The sequence below is a fragment of the Callithrix jacchus genome, chromosome 5, assembly GCF_049354715.1.
Source record: "Callithrix jacchus isolate 240 chromosome 5, calJac240_pri, whole genome shotgun sequence".
Taxonomy (NCBI): domain Eukaryota; kingdom Metazoa; phylum Chordata; class Mammalia; order Primates; family Cebidae; genus Callithrix; species Callithrix jacchus.
This window is the reverse complement of record NC_133506.1, coordinates 94,997,696-95,018,556: the sequence shown is the minus strand read 5'-3', so window position 1 is coordinate 95,018,556 and position 20,861 is coordinate 94,997,696. Positions and strand designations below refer to the sequence as shown.

Here is a 20,861-nt window from a genome sequence, read left to right as displayed (position 1 = left end):
TGCCATGAATGGGAAAACTTCATATGTAAATACATTAATTATTTCCAAATTAATCCATAAATGCAATGCAATTCCAATAAAAATTCCAACAAAACATTTCCTAGAGATTATAAGCTAATTCTAAAATTCAAATAGCAGAGTAAAACAAAGGACAGCTGATACAATTCCAAAGGAAAATAATAAAGTGAGGCATATACCCTAATATATATAAGCACTTTTCTTAAGTCAGTAAATAACAAATGTGACAAATTAGAGAAACAGAATGGTAGAACAGAATCAAGTTGAGAAATAAATTCACACATATGTTAAAATTAGAGGGGCTGGATTTGGTGGTTCACTCTTATAATCCCAGTGCTTCAGGAGGACAAGGTGAGAGGATTGCCTGAAGCCATGATTTCAAGACCAGCGTAGGCAACATAGTGAGACCCAGTCTCTACAAAACATTAAAAAAAAAAAAAAAAAACCACGCCAGGTATGAGTGGCTCATGCATGTAATCCCAGCACTTTGAAAGACCGAGGCAGGTGGGTCACTTGAGCTCAGGAGCTCGAGACCAGCCTGAGCAATATCAGAAAACCCCATCTCTAAAAAAATTAGCCAGCATGGTGGCATGCTTGTGGTTCCAGCTACTTAGGGGCTGAGGCACAAGAACTGCCTGAACCTGGGAGGTGAAGCTTGCAGTGAGCTGAGATCACACCGGTGCACTCCAGCCTGGGTGACAGAATGAGACTCTGCCTCAAAATAAATAATTAAGTAAGTAAATAATTAGCCAGGAGTGGTGATGCATGCCTGTAATCCCAGCTACTGAGGAAGGTGTAGCAGGAGGATCCCTTATGACCAGAAATCTAAGGTTACAGCGAGCTAAAAATGTGCCACTGCACTTTATTCTGGGCAACACAGCAAGACCCTGTCTCTTAAGAAAAAAAAAAAAGGAAAAGATAATTTTTTTTTCATTAAAAAAAGAAAATTGAATATGTAGCAGAGGTGGCATTACAAATTAGAGGGAAATTAATATGCACTTTTTAGGAAATAGTGCTGGGACAATTCTCTATCCATACAGGAAAAAATTTATTCATAAATTCACAACATAAACAAAATGAATCCAAAATTCATCTATATGGTTGTGTTGGAAGTAGTTCATTTTTTATTGCTGTGTAGTATTCCACTATAGAAATATGTTACAATTTATCCTTTAAAAAAAAAAAAAGAGGATCTTGCTCTGTGCCCCAGACTGGTGTGTAGTGGCTGGTCACTAGAGCCTCAACCTCCTACATTCAGGTGATCTCCTGCTTCAGCCTCCCAAGTAGCTGGGACTATAGCACCTGCCACCCCACCAGCTAATTTTTTTGTATTTTTTGGTAGAGACAGGGTCTCACTACTTGCCCAGGCTGGTCTCCTGGGCTCAAGCAATCTGCCAGCCTCAGCCTCTCAAAGCACAGAATTACCGCCATGCACCATCACTCCCAGCCCCATTTATTTGTTATATACATAGCTTTAAAAATGCAAACATTTTGCCGGGTATGGTGACTAATGCCTGTAATAACAGCACTTTGGGAGGCTGAGGTGGGTGGATTGAGGTGGGTGGTCAGAAGTTTGAGACCAGCCTGGCCAAGATGGTGAAACCCCATCTCTACTAAAAATACAAAAATTAGCCAGGTGCAGTAGTGGGTGCCTGTAATCCTAGCTACTTTGGAATCTGAGGGAGGAGAATCGCTTGAACCCGGGAGGTAGAGGCTGCTGTGAGCCAAGATCACGCCACTGCACTCTAGCCTGAGCGACAGAGCAAGACTCTGTCTCAAAAAAAAAAAAAAAAAAAAGCAAACACTTATGCAAAAAATATGAAAGATGTCACAATATGGAAAAATCCTTATAATAGATACCAAGTTGTATTTTATAAATGATGAGCAAAAATTTAAGTATAGCCTGATTAAAATATATGGTTTTGTTTTTTTTTTATTTTGAGACAGCGTTTCACTCTTGTTGTCCAGGCTGGAGTACAATGGCACGATTCTGGCTTACTGCAACCTCCGCCTCTTGGATTCAAGGGATTCTCCTGCCTCAGCCTCCTCAGTAGCTCAGATTACAGGTACGTAATGCCTGGCTAATTTTGTATTTTTTGTAAAGACCGGATTTCACCATGTAGGTCAGGCTGGTCTCAAACTCTTGACTTCAGGTGATCTGCCCACCTCAGCCTCGGATTGGATTACAGGCAAGAGCCACTGCGCCCGGCCTAAAATATATGTTTTAATATATTTTAATAGCATGCCCAGAATGCTATTGTGATCATGTTAGCAATTATTTTCATCATTTTTTGTTCAAAAACCTCTTTGAGAAGTGACATCAGCAAGATGGAGAAAGCTCAGTTTTCCAGCCAGGCACGGAGGCTCATGCCTATAAGCTCAGCACTTTGGGAGGCCAAGACAAGCAGATCACTTGAAGTCAGGAGTTCAAGACCAGCCTGGTCAACATCGTGAAACCCCATCTCTACCAAAATTACAATTATTAGCTGGGCATGGTAGGGCATGCCTGTAGTCCCAGCTACTCAGGAGGCTGAGGCATAAAAATTGCTTGAACCCAAAAGGCAGAGGTTGCAGTGAGCCAAGACTGCACCACTGCCCTCCAGCCTGAGCAATAGAGTGAGACTTCATCTCAAAAAAAAAAAAAAAAAAAAAAAAAAGAATTTGAGTTTTCCATTGTCATCTCCCAACAATGAACCAATTCTGACAACCACTCACATATGAGAATACCTTTGTTAAGAGTCTAGGAGTCCAGGAGAGAAGTTCTAGGACCCCATTGGAGCAAAAAATCCAAGAACAGATGCACTGAAGAGGCCAATAAGCATAGCTTCATATTACCTACATCACCCCTGCCCCACGGAAGTACAGCTCAGTGCCAAGAGAGCCTCCATTAACCCAGAATTCTTCCCATAGGGTAAAGTGAGAATATAGTGAGTGATTAAGGAAATAAAGAAAATGTGGCACATATATATAAAATGAAATATTATTCAGTCTTAAAATTTTGCCATTTGCAACAACATGGATGAAACTGGAAGTAATTACGCTATCTGAAATAAGTCAGATAGACAAATACTGCATGCTATCACTTATATGTGTAATCTAAATAAGTTGTACTTATAGAAGCAGAGTCCTAAGCCCCAAAGTCACCAGGGGCGGGGGACCAGGGAAATGGGGAGATGTTGGCCAAAAGATACAAACTTTTAGTTATAAAATGACTAAGTTCTGTAGATCTAATGTACAATACGATGATTATAATTAATAATGATGTATACTTGAAGCCAGGCATGGTGGCTTATGCATGTAATCCTAGTACTTTGGGAGGCAAAGGCAGGTGGATCACTTGAGGTTAGTTCAACATCAGCCTGTCCAACATGGTAAAACCCTGTCTCTACTAAATATATATATATAAATTAGCCGGGTGTGGTGGTACATGCCTGTAATCCCAGCTACTCAGGAGGCTGAGGCATGAGAATCACTTGAACCTGGGAGGTAGAGGTTGCAGTGAGCTGAGATTGTGCTACTGCACTCCAGCCTGGGTAACTGAGCAAGACTCCATCTCAGATAATAATAATACTAATAATGTATACTTGAAATTTGCTAAGAGCAAATCTTAAGTGTTCTCACCACATACTACACACACCCACACCCACACCCCCCCCACACACACAAAGAAAAGGGTGTGAAATGATGGATTTGTTTATTACCTTGACTGTGTAATCATTTCATACATATATCAAATCATCACATTGTATACCTTAAATATATACAATTTTTATTTGTCAATCATACCTCAATAATTGTAGGGGGGAAAACATCTTTGAAACTCTATGATGGTAACTACAATACATGGAAGAAAGAAATCAAAGATCTAACTAACTGGAGAGATAGTCCCTATTCATGAATAAAAAGACTCATTGTTAAGATGCCAGTTCTCTCAACTTCATCTTCCAGATTCAACGTAATCCCAATCAAAATCCCACAGGTTAACTGAATACCGAGGAATTAACCAAAGAAGTAAAAGATCTCTACAACAAAAACTATAAAACAATGATGAAAGAGGACACAAAAAATGGAAAGATGGTATTCACAGAAATTTTTTAAAAATCCTAAAATTTATATGAAATCACAAAGGACCCAGATTATACTCAACACAACATTGAAGAAGAATAGTCAGAGAAATGATACTACCCAACTTCAAGTCTTATTATAAAGTTACAGTAATTAAGATAATGTAGTATTGGTAAAGGAACAGACAAAAGGGTCAGTGGAACAAAACAGATGGCCCAGAAAGACATCGCAAATACGGTCAGACCTTTGACAAAGGAACAAAAAGATAATCCAATGGAGAAAGGGTAGTTTTTTCAACAAATGGTGCTGGAATAACTGCAAATCCAAATGCAAATAAAACATGACTCTAGACACAGACCTTACATCTTTCACAAAAATTAACTCAAAATTAATCACAGATTTATATGTAAAATGCAAAACTATAAAACTTCCAGAAGATAGGAGAAAATCCAGGTGATCACGAGTTTGGGATGAGTTTTTAGATATAACCCCTAAAGCATGATCCATAAAAGAAAAAAAAAAATGAATATGATGAACTGCATTAAAGTTAAAAACTGCTCTGCAAAAAATAAATAAATAAAATTAAAAAACTGCTCTGCAAAGGCACCATGTTAACAGAATGAATAGAAAAGTTACAGACTGTCTTATTTACAAACACCTTTCTGAGGAAGGATTTATATTCAAACTATACAAAGAACTCTTAAAACACAACAACGACCACAACAAAAATCCAATTGAAAAGTGGGCAAAAAGTATGAACAGACATGTCACCAAGAAGCTACAGCAACAGCAAATAAGCATATGAAAAGATGCTCAACATCAGGTTGTCAGGGAATTATAAATTAAAACAATAAGATACACTACACATCTATTAGAATGACTAAAATTCAAACCACAGACACCAAACACTAGTGAAGATGTAGAACAACAGAAACTTTTTGTTCATTGCTGGTGGGAATGCAAAATGGTACAACCACTTTTTGTCAAGAGACAAAATCTTGCTATGTTGCTCAGGCTGGAGAGCAGTGGCTATTCACAAACATGCAATTACAGTGCACTGCAGCCTCAAATTCCTGGGTTCAAGCAATCTTCCTGCCTCAGCCTCCCAAGTAGCTGAGACTACAGACACATGCCAACATACAAGGCAGGTACAGCCATTTTGAAGACTGTTTAGCAGTTTCTTGCAAAGCGAACTACAGTCTTACAATATAATACAACAATTGTGTTCCTAAGTATTTATCCAAATGAGTAGAACGCATGTCACTAATAGAAATGTTTATAACAGTTTTATTCACAATTGCCAAAAACTGGAAACCATCCATGTGTCCTTCAGTAGGTGAATGAATAAATAAAGTGTAGTACACCCAGATAACAAAATATTATTCAGCTATAAGAAGAAATGAACTATCAAGGCCAAAAAAAAAAAAAAAAAGAAGAAGGAATCTTAAATTTATATTGCTAAGTTAAAGAAGCCAGTCTGAAAAGACTACATACTGCACAATTTCAACTATAAGGCATTCTGGAAAAGGCAACAATGGAGTTAGTAAAAAAATCTGTGGTTGACAAGGGTTTGGTGGATGTGGGCGTGGTGTGGTGGAGGGATGAATAGGTGTAACACAGAAGATTTTTAGGACAGTGAACACACTCTGTATGATACTGTAAATGGTAGATTCCTAGGCAAAACCTAATTGAACTCCCCAACACAAGGAGTAAACCCTAAGGTAAACTATGAACTTTAATGAACCATAATGTATCAGTAATGGTTCATCAATTATAACAAATATACTATACTATTGTAAGAGATCAATAATGGGGAAACTGTGGAGTGGATGTGTATTATGTATGTGTATAGGTGTGTGCCTGGGAGTGGGAATATATGAGAATTCTGGATCTTCTGCTCAATTTTTCTCTAAATCTAAAATAATCATTTTGAAATATATAATCTATTAATTTAAATAAGTAAATAGGAACAAAAAACATTTTTATTTGCAAAAAACACTAGAGAAGATAATGAAATTTATGCAGCCCCTATTTAGAAAAATGTACAAAAATACATACTCATAAAAGGTTGTATTATAGCTTCATAAGGTTCATAGTCTTCCAAAGCCTACTCATGATCTCTCCATGAATATCAGGTTTATAATTTCTAAATTAAGATGAACAAAATAGGAATTTCTTCTCTTTTTTCTAAAATTTTAACTTTTACAATTAAGTAAATCTACAACCTAAAAACACTGACTCCTTTTAGCTTTCAAACTAAATAATGCTATCTTTTCACCCACAATTTACCCATGCCATCACTTAAAGATGATCAAATGCAGAAAATAAAATTTAAAATATTAAAATGCTATATCTAAAATTTTTGGGTTACTCACTAGATTTTATCTGGATTTAGTCATGACTAAATCACCTCTAACTCACTAAATAAATTGCACAGCTGGAAAAAAAATCTTACCTGCAAAATGGGAAAAGTAGCAGTGGTAATGCCCATTTTGTGCAAATTTAAGAGCATTTCATTTCCACTCCATATTTTACAAGATGATTCATAATCTCTTTCTACAAGATATTCAGAGTTTGCTTCTAACCAACTGAAATAAAATAAAACAATTTTGTCAACCAGTATCATCCTTACACGTCCTATTTCAAGAGAACAAGACAATCATCATTATTGTTTTGCATTGACATTCTTAGGACATGAATGTGGATTAATTAAGATACGTTTTGAAAAGCATGCATGTCTCATATTGCAAAATAAACATTAAATAACTAAAAAAAAGTTTTTATTCAGAAAAAACAAACATACATATGATTTCCAACTTGTTTTATGGATTCACACTGCTTTACTTAGCTAATGTCTCTTCAACTAAGAGCCATGTCTTAGGTACTTATCCCAAGTATACATAAAAGAAAATGCAAAACAACCTAATAAAGAAATTAAAGTGTTACATATTAACACACAAAAAAAAATTACTAGAACATATATAAATATAATTCAATGATATATATACACAATCATATATTTGATAAGTGTTGGAATGCTATTTTATTTCAGACATTGTTCTGGGTAGTGAAAATAGCTGCAGTTAAATAAAATAGGCAAGGTCCTTACTCTCATGGAAATTACATTCCAGTAAAGGGAGAGAGGAATAAACATAGAAACAAATACATAAACAAGAAAGTATCAGGTTGTCATGGGAAACTATATAGCCATAAAAAAGAACGAGACCATGTCCTTTACAGGACATGGATGGAGCTGGAGGCCATTATCCTTAGCAAACTAACACAGGAACAGAAAATCAAACATTACATGTTCTCATTTATAAGTGGGAGCTAAATGATGAGAACACATGGACAAGATGGAACAACACATACTGAGGCCTATTGGAGGCTGTAGAGTTGGAAGAGTGAGACGATCAGAAAAAATCACTAATGAGTGCAAGGCTTAATACCTGGGTGATGAAATAATAAATACAACAAACCCCAATATCATGTTTACCTATATAACAAACCTGCACATGTACCCCTGCACTTAAAAGTAAAAAAAAAAAAAAAACAGTTCTAATAAAAGAAAAACAACAGATAATGATATACAACAAAATGAAAATAAATTAGTTTAATGTAACCTAGTTGCTACTTTAATTTCAATGTCAAGAATGCTCTCCCTGAGGTGACATTTTTTCTAACAACTGAATGCAAAAAGTATCCAGACACGAAAGGATCAGAAAGAAAGAAATATCCAAGCAGAAGGAATAACTAGGACAAAGGTCCTGAGGTGCTTAGCAAATTTTGCCTGAGGACCTGAAAGAAAGCCAATGTGATCTGCAGCACAATGGATAAAAATAAATAATGGTATGAACAATGTCAGTGATAAGCAGAAATCAAGTAATCTTGAGTCACATTAAAAAATCTGAATTTATTCAAAGTGCAACTGGAAGGCTTGGGATTTTTATTTTAATTGCATTTTAGGTTTTGGGGTACATGTGCAGAACATGCAACATAGTTGCATATGTACAAACGTGGCAGTGTGATTTGCTGCCTTCCTCCCCTTCACCCACATCTGGTATTTCTCCCCATGCTATCCCTCCCCTATTCCCCACAATAGACCCATGTGTAGTGCTCCCCTCCCTGTGTCCATGTGTTCTCATTGTTCATCACCCGCCTATGAGTGAGAATATGCGGTATTTCATTTTCTGTTCTTCTGTCAATTTGCTGAGAATGATGTTCTCCAGATTCATCCATGTCCCTACAAAGGACACAAACTCATCGTTTTGATTGCTGCATAATATTCCATGGTGTACATGTGCCACATTTTCCCAGTCCAGTCTATCATCGATGGGCATTTGGGTTGGTTCCAGGTCTTTGCTATTGTAAATAGTGCTGCAATGAACATTCATGTGCATGTATCCTTAGAGAACAATTTATAGTCCTTTGGATATATACCCAGTAATGGGATTGCTGGGTCAAATAGAATTTCTATTTCTAGGTCCTTGAGGAATCGCCACACTGTCTTCCACAATGGTTGAACTAATTTACACTCCCACCAGCAGTGTAAAAGTGTTCCTATTTCTCCACATCCTCTCCAGCATCTGTTGTCTCCAGATTTTTTAATGATCGCCATTCTAACAGGTGTGAGATGGTATCTCAATATAGTTTTGATTTACATTTCTCTAATGACCAGTGATGATGAGCATTTTTTCATGTTTCTTGGCCTCATGTATGTCTTCTTTTGTAAAGTGTCTGTTCATATCCTTTGCCCATTTTTGAATGAGCTTGTTTTTTTCTTGTAAATCTGTTTGAGTTCTTTGTAAATTCTGGATATCAGCCCTTTGTCAGATGGGTAAACTGCAAACATTTTTTCCCATTCTGTTGGTTGCCAATTCACTCTAATGACTGTTTCTTTTGCCATGCAGAAAGGACATTACCATTATGTAATGTCCTTCTTTGTCTCTTTTGATCTTTGTTGCTTTAAAGACTATTTTATCAGAGACGAGAATTGCAACTCCTGCTTTTTTTTGCTCTCCATCTGCTTGGTAAATCTTCCTCCATCCCTTTATTTTGAGCCTTTGTGTATCCTTGCATGTGAGATGGGTTTCCCAGGTACAGCACACCGATGGGTTTGGCTTTTTATCCAATATGCCAGTCTGTGTCTTTTGATTGGTGCATTTAGCCCATTTACATTTAGGGCAAATATTGTTATGTGTGTATTTGATCCTGCCATTTTGTTGATGATGAAGTATTTCTGTTTCTTAGTTTTCCTTCTAACAGTCTAGCCCCTCTGCTGTATGACTGCTGAGGTCCACTTCAGGCCTTGCTTGCCTGCGGAACACCTGTAGCAGCTGCGGAACAGAGAGGGTTGCTACCAGTTTCTTCTCCTGCTATCTTTGTCCCAGAATGATGCCTGCCAAATGTCAGTCTGATCAGTCCTTTTTGAGGTGACTCTTTGGATATACGGGGGTCAGGGAGCTGCTTGAGGAGACAGTCTGTACTTTATAGGAGCTCAAGTGCTGAGCTGTGAGCACTGTTGTTCATTCAGGGCTGCTAGTCAGGTACGTTTAAGTCTGCTGCAGCAGAACTCATAAAGCCCCCTTTTTTTTTCCTCAGGTGCTCTGTCCCAGGGAGTTAGGGTTTTATTTATGAGTATCCGTTGCACTGTCCTGCCCAGCAAGGAGGCAGTCTAGTCACTGCCTGCTTGCAGAGGCTATGCTGAGCTGCTCTGGGCTCCACCCTGCTGCCGTGGGCTCCGCCCTGCTGTGGTGTGTAATTCCCTGTAGTCCTGTTTATATGGGTGTGGCGATGGTGGCCCGCCTCTGTAATGGCGGACTCTGTTATGGCGGGTTGCCTCAGCAACAGCAGGCTGTGTCAGCAATGTCAGAGTACCTCCGTAGGGGTGGAGTACCTCGATAATGGCAGACGCCCCTCCCCCACCAAGCTGCACCATCCTGGGTTCACCTGTGCTTGCCGTGAAACTCTCAAGCCCGAGTGTTTCCAATTGCTGTTTTGTTTTTGTGGGGGTGGGACCTGCCAAGCCTGATCACCTGGCTCCCTGCCTCAGAGCCCTCTTTTTTTTTAAGTTGAACAGTTGACTCTCTCCCAGGTGTTCCAGTCGCCTGCTGAAAGGGTGCTGGGATCTGTGTGATTTCCCGTGCGGTGACCCACTGCGCCAGCTGAAATAATGTCGCTGCCCGGGACTCTCCTGGCCTGGCTTACTGTTTAAGTCCCATTTAATCAGATTAATGTGCTAGTCAGCCTTCCCAAATTTCAAATTGCCGGTTTAACACGGCAACCAGACCAGTATATTTTGTACGGAGTGCCGCCGTGCTGTGGCGCCGGCCCAAACAGCCGTGCTGTCGGCCCGTGGGGCTCCTACACCTGGGAATCTCCTGGTCTGTGGGCAATAAAGATCCGACTGGAAATGCGGCGTCCACTCACCCTCTGCACTTTCACTGGGAGCTGCAATCCTGAGTTGCTCCTATAGCGCCATCTTCTCCTGGTCTCCAGGATTTTTTTAATTTTTAATTTTTGTGGGTACACAGTAGGTATATATATTTATGGGGTATATGAGATGTTTTGATACAGGGATGCAATATGTAATAATCACATCATTGAAGATGGGGTATCCGTCTTCTCAAGCATTAATCCTTTGTGTTACAAAGAATCCAATTATATTCTTTTAGTTTTTTTTTTTTTTTGCTCCCCTGAAGTGAATGAATTGAATCAAATCTTTTAGTTATTTTTAAACATACAGTTAAATAATTATTGACTATAGTCATACTACTGTCCTATCAAATACTAGGCCTTATTCATTCAATTTTTTTTGTACCCATTAACCATCCCCACCTACCACCCTACCCAGCCTCTTATAAACCATCTTTCTACTCTCTACCTTCATGGATTCAATTGTTTTCATTTTCAGATTCCACAAATAAGTGAGAGTATGTGATGTTTGCCTTTCTGTGCCTGGCTTATTTCAGTTAACATAATGACCTCCAGTTCTATCCATGTTGTTGCAAATGACAGGCTCTCCTTCTGTATTATACCTGAAGGATACTCCACTGTGTATATGTACCACATTTTCTTTATCTGTTCATCTGTTGATGGACACGTAGGTTGCTTTCAAATCTTGACTACTGTGAATAGTGCTACAGGAAACATGGGAGTACAGGTATACTTTTGATATACTGATTTCCGTTCTTTTGGGTATATATCTAGCAGTGCGATTGCTGGATCGTATGGTAGCTCTATTTTTAGTTTTCTGAGGAACTTCCAAGTTGTTCTCCACACTGGTTGTCCTAATTTACATTCCCACCAACAGTAAACAAGGGTTCTCTTTTCTCCACATTCTCACCAGCATTTGTTATTGCCTGTCTTTTGGATAAAAGTCATTTTAACTGGGGTGAGATGATCTCTCATTATAGTTTTGAGCAGCAGAGAAATTCTGATCAATGACGTTGAGTACCTTTTCCTATGTCTGATTGCCATTTGTATGTCTTCTTTCAAGAAATGTCTATTCAAATCTTTTGCCCATTTTTAATTAGATTACTATATTTTTTCCTACAGGAGTGTTTGATCTCCTTATATATTCTGGTTATTAATCTCTTGTCAGATGGGTAATTTGCAAATATTTTATCCCATCCTGGGGGTTGTCTCTTCACTTTGTTGACTGTTTCCTTTGTTGTGCAGAAGCTTTTTAACTTGATGTGATCCCATTCGTCCATTTTTGCTTTGGTTCCCTGTGCTTGTGTGGTATTACTCAAGAAGTCATTGCCCAGACTGATGTCTTGGAGAGTTTTTCCAATGTTTTCTGTCGTAGTTTCATAGCTTGAGGTCATAGATTTAAGTCGTTAATCTATTTTGATTTGATTTTTGTATATGGTGTTAAATAGGGGTCTATTTTTATTCTCCTGCATATAGATATCCAGTTTTCCCAGCCACATTTATTGAAGAGACTATCTTTCCCCCAGTGTATGTTCTTGGCACCTATGTAAAAAATGAGTTCACTGTAAGTGTATGGATTTGTTTCTGAGTTTTCTATTCCATTTCATTGATCTGTATGTCTGTTTTTATACCAATATCATCCTGTTTCTTTTGGTAGGAAGGTTTTAAATACAGAGTTTTAAATAAAAGAGATGTAAATCTATTTAAATCTACTTAAATAAAAGAGATGTAAATCTATTTTTTGTGTTAAAAAAATAATTCCAGCTACTAAGCCAGAATTGATTACTGGAGAAAGACGAATGAAATAACAACCTGTTAGGAGGCTGTTATAATATTCTTGTTGAGAGAAGACTGTAGGATGATAGATATGAACGGTCAATGAAATTGAGGAATTGGGGATATACTGTGCAGGTGGCATCTATAAGACTTACTGATTAATTGGATGAGATGAGGCAGTAAGGATATTATCAAGGATAATACTTAACTTTTTTATTTGAGGAAATGGTGCATACTGTTTGCTTAGATGAGGAAGACTGGGGAGAAAACAGAATACAAGGGAAGGGAAAGAATTCTGTTTTAGATGTAAAGTTGAAATGTCTACTTGATATCTCAAAAGAGCTATAAAGTAGAGAGTGGGATATGAGAATGGCATTGTAGAGAGAGGTTGAAGCTAAAGACACAGGTTCAGGCCCATGAGTACTGCAGATTATATTTTAAGCTGTGATATTAGGTTACATAATTTAGGGAAAATACGAGCTACAAAAGAAACTAGGTCCCAGTACTAAGTAAGTCCTGAGGAACTGCAACATTTAGATATCAAAAAGAATAAGAATTATCAAAAGGAATAATGAAAGAATGGACTGTGAGGAGGGAAAAAACCAGAGATGTCACAGAAGCCAAGACAAAAACACTTTTCAAAGAGGTAGTCATCAACTACCCAACACCACTGACTGGCTAAAATAAAAGAAACAATAACCTCTGTATTTGGAAATACTGTTAAGAACAGTAACACTGGTGATCCTGTTAAGAACAGTTTCCGTAGAATCGTCCAGACAGCAACACTGCTAGGATTGATGAAGGAAGAATGTCAAGTTAGAAAATAGAATTAGCAACTATAGACAACTCTTTCAACAAACTATGCTGTTAAAACACACACACACACACACACACACACACACACACACAAAAATCTACATGGAGAACACCACAAGAAAAGACACAAGCAAACGGCAAAATGGGGTGGAAAGTATTTACAACTCTTATTACAGGCAAAGATTTCAATTCCCTAATATATAAATAGGATTCTATAAATCATTAAGGAAAAGAACCAAAATAAGAACAAAAAACGAACAGAGATGTCAACAGGCAGTTGACACAAAAAGAAATATAAATGGCATTTAAAGATGCTTAATTCCACTCATATTAAGGAAAATGAATATTAAAACTACATTGAATATTAAATAAATATTAAAACTACTTTTCACCTAGGAGGCTAGAAAAAAACAATCTCCATACGCTTATGCATTGCTGGTACATTAGCCCCATTCTCATCCACCTATTGGGTAAATTTTAGCAGTATCTATTGAAATTAAAAATATATCTATGCTTTCACCCAACAATTCCACTTCTAAAAACTCTCCTATAGATATACTTGCATACCAATGAAATTATGTATATTCAAAGTTATTCATTACAGCAGTATAATAGCAAAAGACTAGAAACAACCTCCTCTATTAATCAGAGGCTGGTTAAATAAACTATTGCATACTTATCTAATGGAATTCTAGGTACCTATTTTTTTAAAAACCAAGAAAGTTTTCTAGGTCTTAACATGGAAGAGTCTCCTAAATAAACTGTGAAGTGAAAAAAGCAAGTTGCAGAAAATTATATGTATAGTATGCCATCATTTGGACAAAAAATGAGGGACAAGAAAAGATATCTAATATTGTCTCATAAATGAGTAATATGCATGAATGATAAATTTCTTTAGGATAGCACAGACATTAAACAGATCAGGGAACCAGAAGGGAGGTTTTTACTACATAAATTTGTATATATTTTATGTTCAAACCATGTGACTGTATAACATTCAATTTTTTTAAAGTATAATATGAAGGAAACAAAAATGCTAGAATCAATGAAATGGGACTCATAGTTGAAAGGTTTTTTTCTATGTTAACAAGACTCTAGATCAATAACCTAATGTCTAATAAAAGAAAAATTATCTAGTGTAAATTTTCATAAAGCTAGTACTAAATATATTATTTGAGAGTACTGAAATCTTGGTTAATTAAAACTCATGAAACTAGAATCCTACTTAAATTGGAGAATAAGGCAATAAATTAAAGTCATGATCCAGAATTTTAAAATATATTAATTAAAAGAATGTTTGGTTTCTGGTTCAATATCCTATACATATCTTTTGGGGCTGTTAAATTATCCTGCCAAATTAAGAAGAAGATTCACAATTATTCATTTTTAAAAATCACTTATTATGTTCATTATATTCTTGTGAACAAGACAAAAGGTTGGACTACCTTGTTTTTAAAGCTGAATTGGCAAGGAACAATCCATTTCCCAAGAAGCCTAGTTAACCAAAGTTTACTGACTTTAAAATATATGGTATAATCAAACATGTTTTTAATATAAAGGCAGCACAAATACACTAATAAATATATATTCTTACTTAATGAGGCTATAGCACACAGCTCGTAGGGGTTCATGATCTTTTTTCCTTACATTATTGTTGACCATACTATCTAGTTCATCCCGAGCAAATCGAAGCTGAACTTCTGTTACACTGTAGCTTGCTGATTCCCGAGCACAGTCCTCGATGTTATGAGCTTCATCTAAAATGACAACCTGCTCTTTCAGATTTAAATCCATCTATAAGATAAAAGATTTTGTGGTAAAACATTGGGCCAAATGGGTTTAATAATAGCAGGTAAGATATTTCATTTATAAAAATTCACACTATAGGCCAATATTGCAAATGCAATTACTATGTAAGCAACTGATTTTAGGAATTAAATAAAACTTAAACACTGAGGCCAACTAAATATCAGCTCTACATTACTGAGTCTGCCCCATTTTACTCTCAAAATACTTTGCAAACCTATCAAAAACAACAAAAATATGTAAGTGAGCCTGGATCAAGGTACCACTGACTGAGCAGAAGGGTATAAAATTCCACTGTGAAAACATTTCCAAAATATTTTTACAAACTAAGCATAAGACCTTTAAAAATAAAATAAAAAATAAAACATGACAAGCATAAAACCTTTAAAAGTAAAATAACAATACAAGATTAGGCCAGGCACAGTGGCTCATGCCTATAATCCCAACACTTTGGGAGACCAAGGCTGGTGGATCACTAGGTCAAGAGATGGAGACCATCCTGGCCAACATGGTGAAACCCGTCTCTACTAGAAATACAAACAAACAAACAAACAAAAATTAGCTGGGCTTGGTGGTGCATGCCTGTAATCCCAGCTACTTAGGAGGCTGAGGCAGGAGAATCACTTGAACCAGGGAGTCAGAGGTTGCAGTGAGCCAAGATTGCACCGCTGCACTCCAGTTTGAGCCACAGAGCAAGACTCAGTCTCAAAAAAACAAACAAATAAGTGAACATACAAAACACAAGATTAAAATGACTCTTAAAATACTAACATAATATAGTGTTTTTCTGTTTCATTTTAATCTGTCCTGCAATCCTTCTCCAACATGGGAGGTGGAGAATTGTTCTTCTCTCACTCCCAAGTGATGCTGGCAGGACTATTAACCTATAAATCAAAGAACATCACTACTTTCATAGCAGGGAAAAAGCCAAGATTGTCAGTTAAATAGAGTATTCCATCCTTTTATGGTCAGAGTGACTAGTTCAGGTTCAGGAATAGACCTGTGATCCATACTAGGCCAGTCAGAGTATTCTAGAGGGACTAATATGTGGCTATGCTCTTTCCTCCAGGTGAGCTAGTTGCTTATGGTTATCTTTGTTCCATAAGCAAGAGTGAGAACTTGCCTGAGAATAAAGCCATCACAATAAGAGAATCAAGTATTTTTTCTTAAGCTCTTTTTAGGCTGGGTTTGCGTCACCTGTAATTGAAAGCATACTGACTAATATAAGGAACTGTCACAAAGCAATTGTTAATGAGTTATTTTGAGGAAGTAAGAATACACAGAGAGCTGAAAAGTTGAGAAAGAACCATGGAAGGGTAGGAAATATATTCGGGTTTAAAAGACAAGTAGGATTTGAATTTGGACAGACAAAGAGAAGGTTGGGCATTCCAAAGAGGTGTCATCAAAAGCAAAGATAAAGAACAAAGTATCCTCAAGAGAGTATGAGGTAATTTTTGAAGGATTCAAATTGGGCAAATCCAGGTCAGACTATTGTGCAACTTGAGTGTAGTAAGCTTAAGAAATATAAACTTTATCTCATGCACAAAGGAAGCAATAGATTTTTAAGCAGATAAAAGGATGTAATAAAAGCAGTATTTGGAAAACTGACCTGGCATTGATATGCACAGTGTCTTAGAGGGAAGAGACCTAGTTAAGAGATTACCAAATAAGAAGCAGGATAGGAGGAGCAGTAAACATAATGCCTATTAATTTGGATCTTAAAGAAATAGAAAGCTGAGATGAATTGTGCAGTCAGACCTAAAGACAGGAATAACAATTGACTATGCCAAGTTATTCACTTTTTGTCTTATGCTGTTAACAATTGCATGTCTCTAAAAAGAACAAGGCAAATAAACACAAATGCCATATCTGAAGTTCACTTCTCAAAAGTTCACAAGGTATAATTTGCATAGTGTGTATATTCTCCCAACATAAGTTCTTCAAAACATAGTTTTAAATAATTCTTTTTGAATATTTCATAAACGCAAAGAGAAACCCTGCTATAATTTCACTTCAGTTACTATGTTCCTTAAAACTGCTTATTTTGGAAACTAAAATGAGTGGGTTGAAAACTGTTTTTAATACACCTTAGAATACGTTTTCAGTACTCTAGTATGTTTACAGAAATTTATTTACATAAATTAAAGTGAAAAAACACATTAAAACATCTAAAGGCTTTTATATTCAACATTTATATCCCCATGAGTAGAAAAAAGTTCTAAATTTTACACATATACTCACGGTTTCCCTTATTTGTGCATCTAGAAGATAGTTGTAGGGACAAAATATGATGTCAGCATCTTGTATTAGTTCTCGGGCTGTGTAATATGGACAGGCCCTTAGTTTCTTCCCTAAGCTGACAAGCTCTTCTATATCCCAGGCTTTACACATCCCTTGGAAAGTCTGTAATGTGTGCTGATCACTAATTTTATGAACTCCATGATAAAAATAGCAGGATTTTCCCTAGAAACAAATATGCGTAACGAAAATGTGAACCAATACTGGAATCCAATGAATACAGTAAGTTTATCTCAGAATTTGAGGAACATCATTAAAGCCACAAGACTTAGATTTTACTGACTATGCCACCACGCCCGACTAATTTTTGTCTTATTTGGAAACAGATAATACCATAGCTATAATCACAAGCAAGTCTGGTTAACTCAGACTTAGAACTCCAAATCAGAAGAGCTCCAAATACCCTAAATTAACTTGAAAAAATATATTTTTAAAATATGTTCATTATGGCTTTTTTCTGATTAAACTGATGTTAGGCATGAAATATTTCTGGAAGGATTCACAAAACAATGGTATCACTAGTTGCTTCCAAGGATGAGAAGTAAGTGACAGGGCACAGGAGTGGGAGATTTTTCTCTGTAGACCCTTTTGTACCTTTTCAATTTTGAGCCATGTGACAATATTTCTTATTCAAATATAAATAAGAAGGAAGGAAGGTAAGTAGGTAGGTTGGAATGTCCTCAGGGAAAATAAAGAAATTAAGAGTATTCACTACAAAAAAATTCAGGAATACCAAAAAAAAGTCTAAATTATTCATAATTCCATTACACAAAGAATGCACTAGAAACACTGTGGTGTATTTCATTTCATATTTCTTCTATACATGTATACATAAGGATATCTCTACAATGTGATCCAATATTAAAATAACAAGAACAAGGTAGGCACGATTACAGGTGTGAGCACTTTGGAAGGCTGAGGCAAGAGGACTATTTTAGGCCAGGAGTTTGATACCAGCTTGGGCAATGTAGCAAGACTCTGTCTCTACAAAAAATAAAAAATTTGCTGGGATTGGTGGCGCACATCTGTTGTCCTAGCTACTCAGGAGGCTGAGGCAGGAGGATCACTTCAGCCTAGGAGTTTGAGGATACAGTGAGCTATGATCACGCCACTTCACTCCAGCCTGGGTAACAAAACAAAGCCCTATCTCTAAATAGTAATAATAAAAAGAACAAAGCAAATATTCCCCAGACATTGAGGATTATTAACAGTCTAGTCACAACAAATAAAACTTTTTATAAAACTGTATTCACTTTGTTTTTCTCTGCCTAGTGTATTAAAAATCATACCAGGAAAATCTTCTGACATTACTAAGCATCTTTTCATTGCTGCTCATAAATGTACATTGAATTAATGTGCCATAGCTGATGAACCAGTTTTCTTATTACTGGACTTATAGACTGTTACCAATTTCTACTTTATACATAAGGCTTCAGTGAGCATTCTTATGCTGGTTTCTAAATGTTTTCTTAGTATACATTTTTAGAAATGCCATTATGGGATCAGATGCTACGAAGTATTTTTAAGTTTCTTGAAAGCATATAGTGAAATTATCCTCCAGAAAGTATATACTGTTTTGCATTACCCTTTTCCCACATCCTTATTAACTCTAACAGTATCTTTTATCTCTAGTTTAAAAGTAAAAATAGAATCTTGTTTTGATTTATATTCTTTATGATTTCTACCAAAGTTTAGCATAATGTTGTATACACAGTCTAACAAGCTTCCACAGTAATTTGTGTTTCTTCTTTTATGTTATCTACTGATGTCCTTTGCCATTCTATTACTTTTTTTTTTTTTGAGATGTGAGTCTCACTCTGTCACCCCTGGCTAGAGTACACTGGTGTGATCCAATCTCAGTTCACTACAACCTCTACCTCCCTGGTTCGAGCGATTCTTGTGTCTCAGGCTCCAAGTAGCTGGAACCACAAGTGCATCACCACAAACAGCTCATTTTTTGTAGAGGCAGGGTTTCATCAGGTGGCCCAGGCTGGTCTTGAAATCCTGAGCTCAAGTGATTCACCTGCCTCAGCCTCCCAAAGTGCTAGGATTACAGGCATGAGCCACTGCACTCCATCCCATTCTATTACTGGAAATTAAAAAAAAAATTTTTTTTTTTTATTATAGGCTCATGCCTATAATCCCAGCATTTTGAGAAGCCAAGGCCAGAGAACTGCTTGAGCCCAGGAGTTCAAGATCAGCTAGGCAACATAGGAAGACTCCATCTCTATTTAAAGAAAAAAAAAAAAAAAAAAAACAAGAAAAAAATTAGACCATAGTGAGCAGTGATCACAAATGCCACTGCACTCCAGCCTGGGCGAGAGAGTGGGACCCTGTCTCAAAAAAATAAAATAAATAAAGCTCATTACATTCATTAATAACAAAATAAAATGTTTGATAAAACCCAGTCCTAACAAGAGTGTCTCACACACTATTAAAATATACAAAATAAAAAAGTATACATTTTTTAGAAGTATAATATTTTAGTAGAAGTACATAGGCAATTTGTCAAAATACCTAGCAAAATTTAAAATTTTACCATTAATGTGAATAGATGTACACTATACTGTTAAATAGACAAGAAAATGGGAAACAAACCAAATGTCTACCCATAGGAGACATGTTAAATAAATATGGTAAATTAATACAAAAACTTTAGCCCTTAAAAATAAAAATGATTTAGATTTGTCTATGTGCTGATTAGGCTTTCTATGTTAAGCAAGAAAAAAACATGTTGAATAATGTATATAGAATGATTAAATTCATGTAAATTGCTTTTTTTAAAGAATATATACACATACATTATAATAAATACATTTTTTAAATGTTCTGGTAGAAAACACACAAAGTTTTACAGTAGTTTCCTTAAAGGGTTAAAGAGGTGGGAGGAGTTGGAAAAAGAGAGCCTCTCTTCATTTTCTAACCACATAGATGTACTACTTTTCTTTTTCAATTGTCATTTGGAGCTAAGCGATAGAATAATGGGCTACTTTTATTTTCATTAATGCTACATATTAATTTTTAAAAAGATTTTGAAATAAAAATATTTATTTTTCCTAGTTTGCTGTCCTTAACAAAAAACCACTATATATAAAATACATAAATTATATTAGGGATGAAAGACTTTGAGGTAGCTCTCTCTATATATACATACACTTTTTGTATTTTTTTATAGTTTCTAGCAAGGTTTAATATAATATTGTATGACTAACAAGGTTCAATAGTAACTTGAATTTATTCTTTTATGTTGTCTACTAATGTCTTTTGCCACTGTATTAATGGAAATAAAAAATTTCATTACAGGCTGAGTGCAATGGCTCATGCCTATAATCCTAACACTTTAAGAGGCCAAGGCGGGATGAAATATACTCTATCTCTGTCTTTATAAAATCTTTATATTTATATGTATTTTTATCTTTATATGTATTTTTATCTATGAGCTATCCAAAAGGAGAAATCTATGTTTTCAATACGTACATACATCAGTACATACACAAATGCATCTAGATATTGCTAGAAACAAAGTCAACCATAAAAGATTCATAATCTATAAAAGAATGTCAGCAAGTCAAACGATAAGATATGCATAGCTGAGGACTAGTTCTCTTAAAGCTTTGTATTCAGCCATGTTAAAGGATGCACCTGTT

The 20,861-nt window shown here is 36.2% G+C and overlaps 1 protein-coding gene across 1 annotated transcript in view; it reads right to left on the bottom strand.

The window, feature by feature from the left end:
* BRIP1 (BRCA1 interacting DNA helicase 1) overlaps positions 1–20,861 on the bottom strand; it is a 180,310-nt gene that overhangs the window by 108,133 nt on the left and 51,316 nt on the right. The window contains exons 7-9 of the mRNA XM_002806832.6: positions 17,158–17,379; positions 14,705–14,904; positions 6,539–6,671 (exon numbers count right to left, since the gene is read on the bottom strand). Coding sequence (XP_002806878.3) covers positions 6,539–6,671; positions 14,705–14,904; positions 17,158–17,379 — 555 coding nt within the window. The remainder of the gene's footprint in view (positions 1–6,538; positions 6,672–14,704; positions 14,905–17,157; positions 17,380–20,861) is intronic.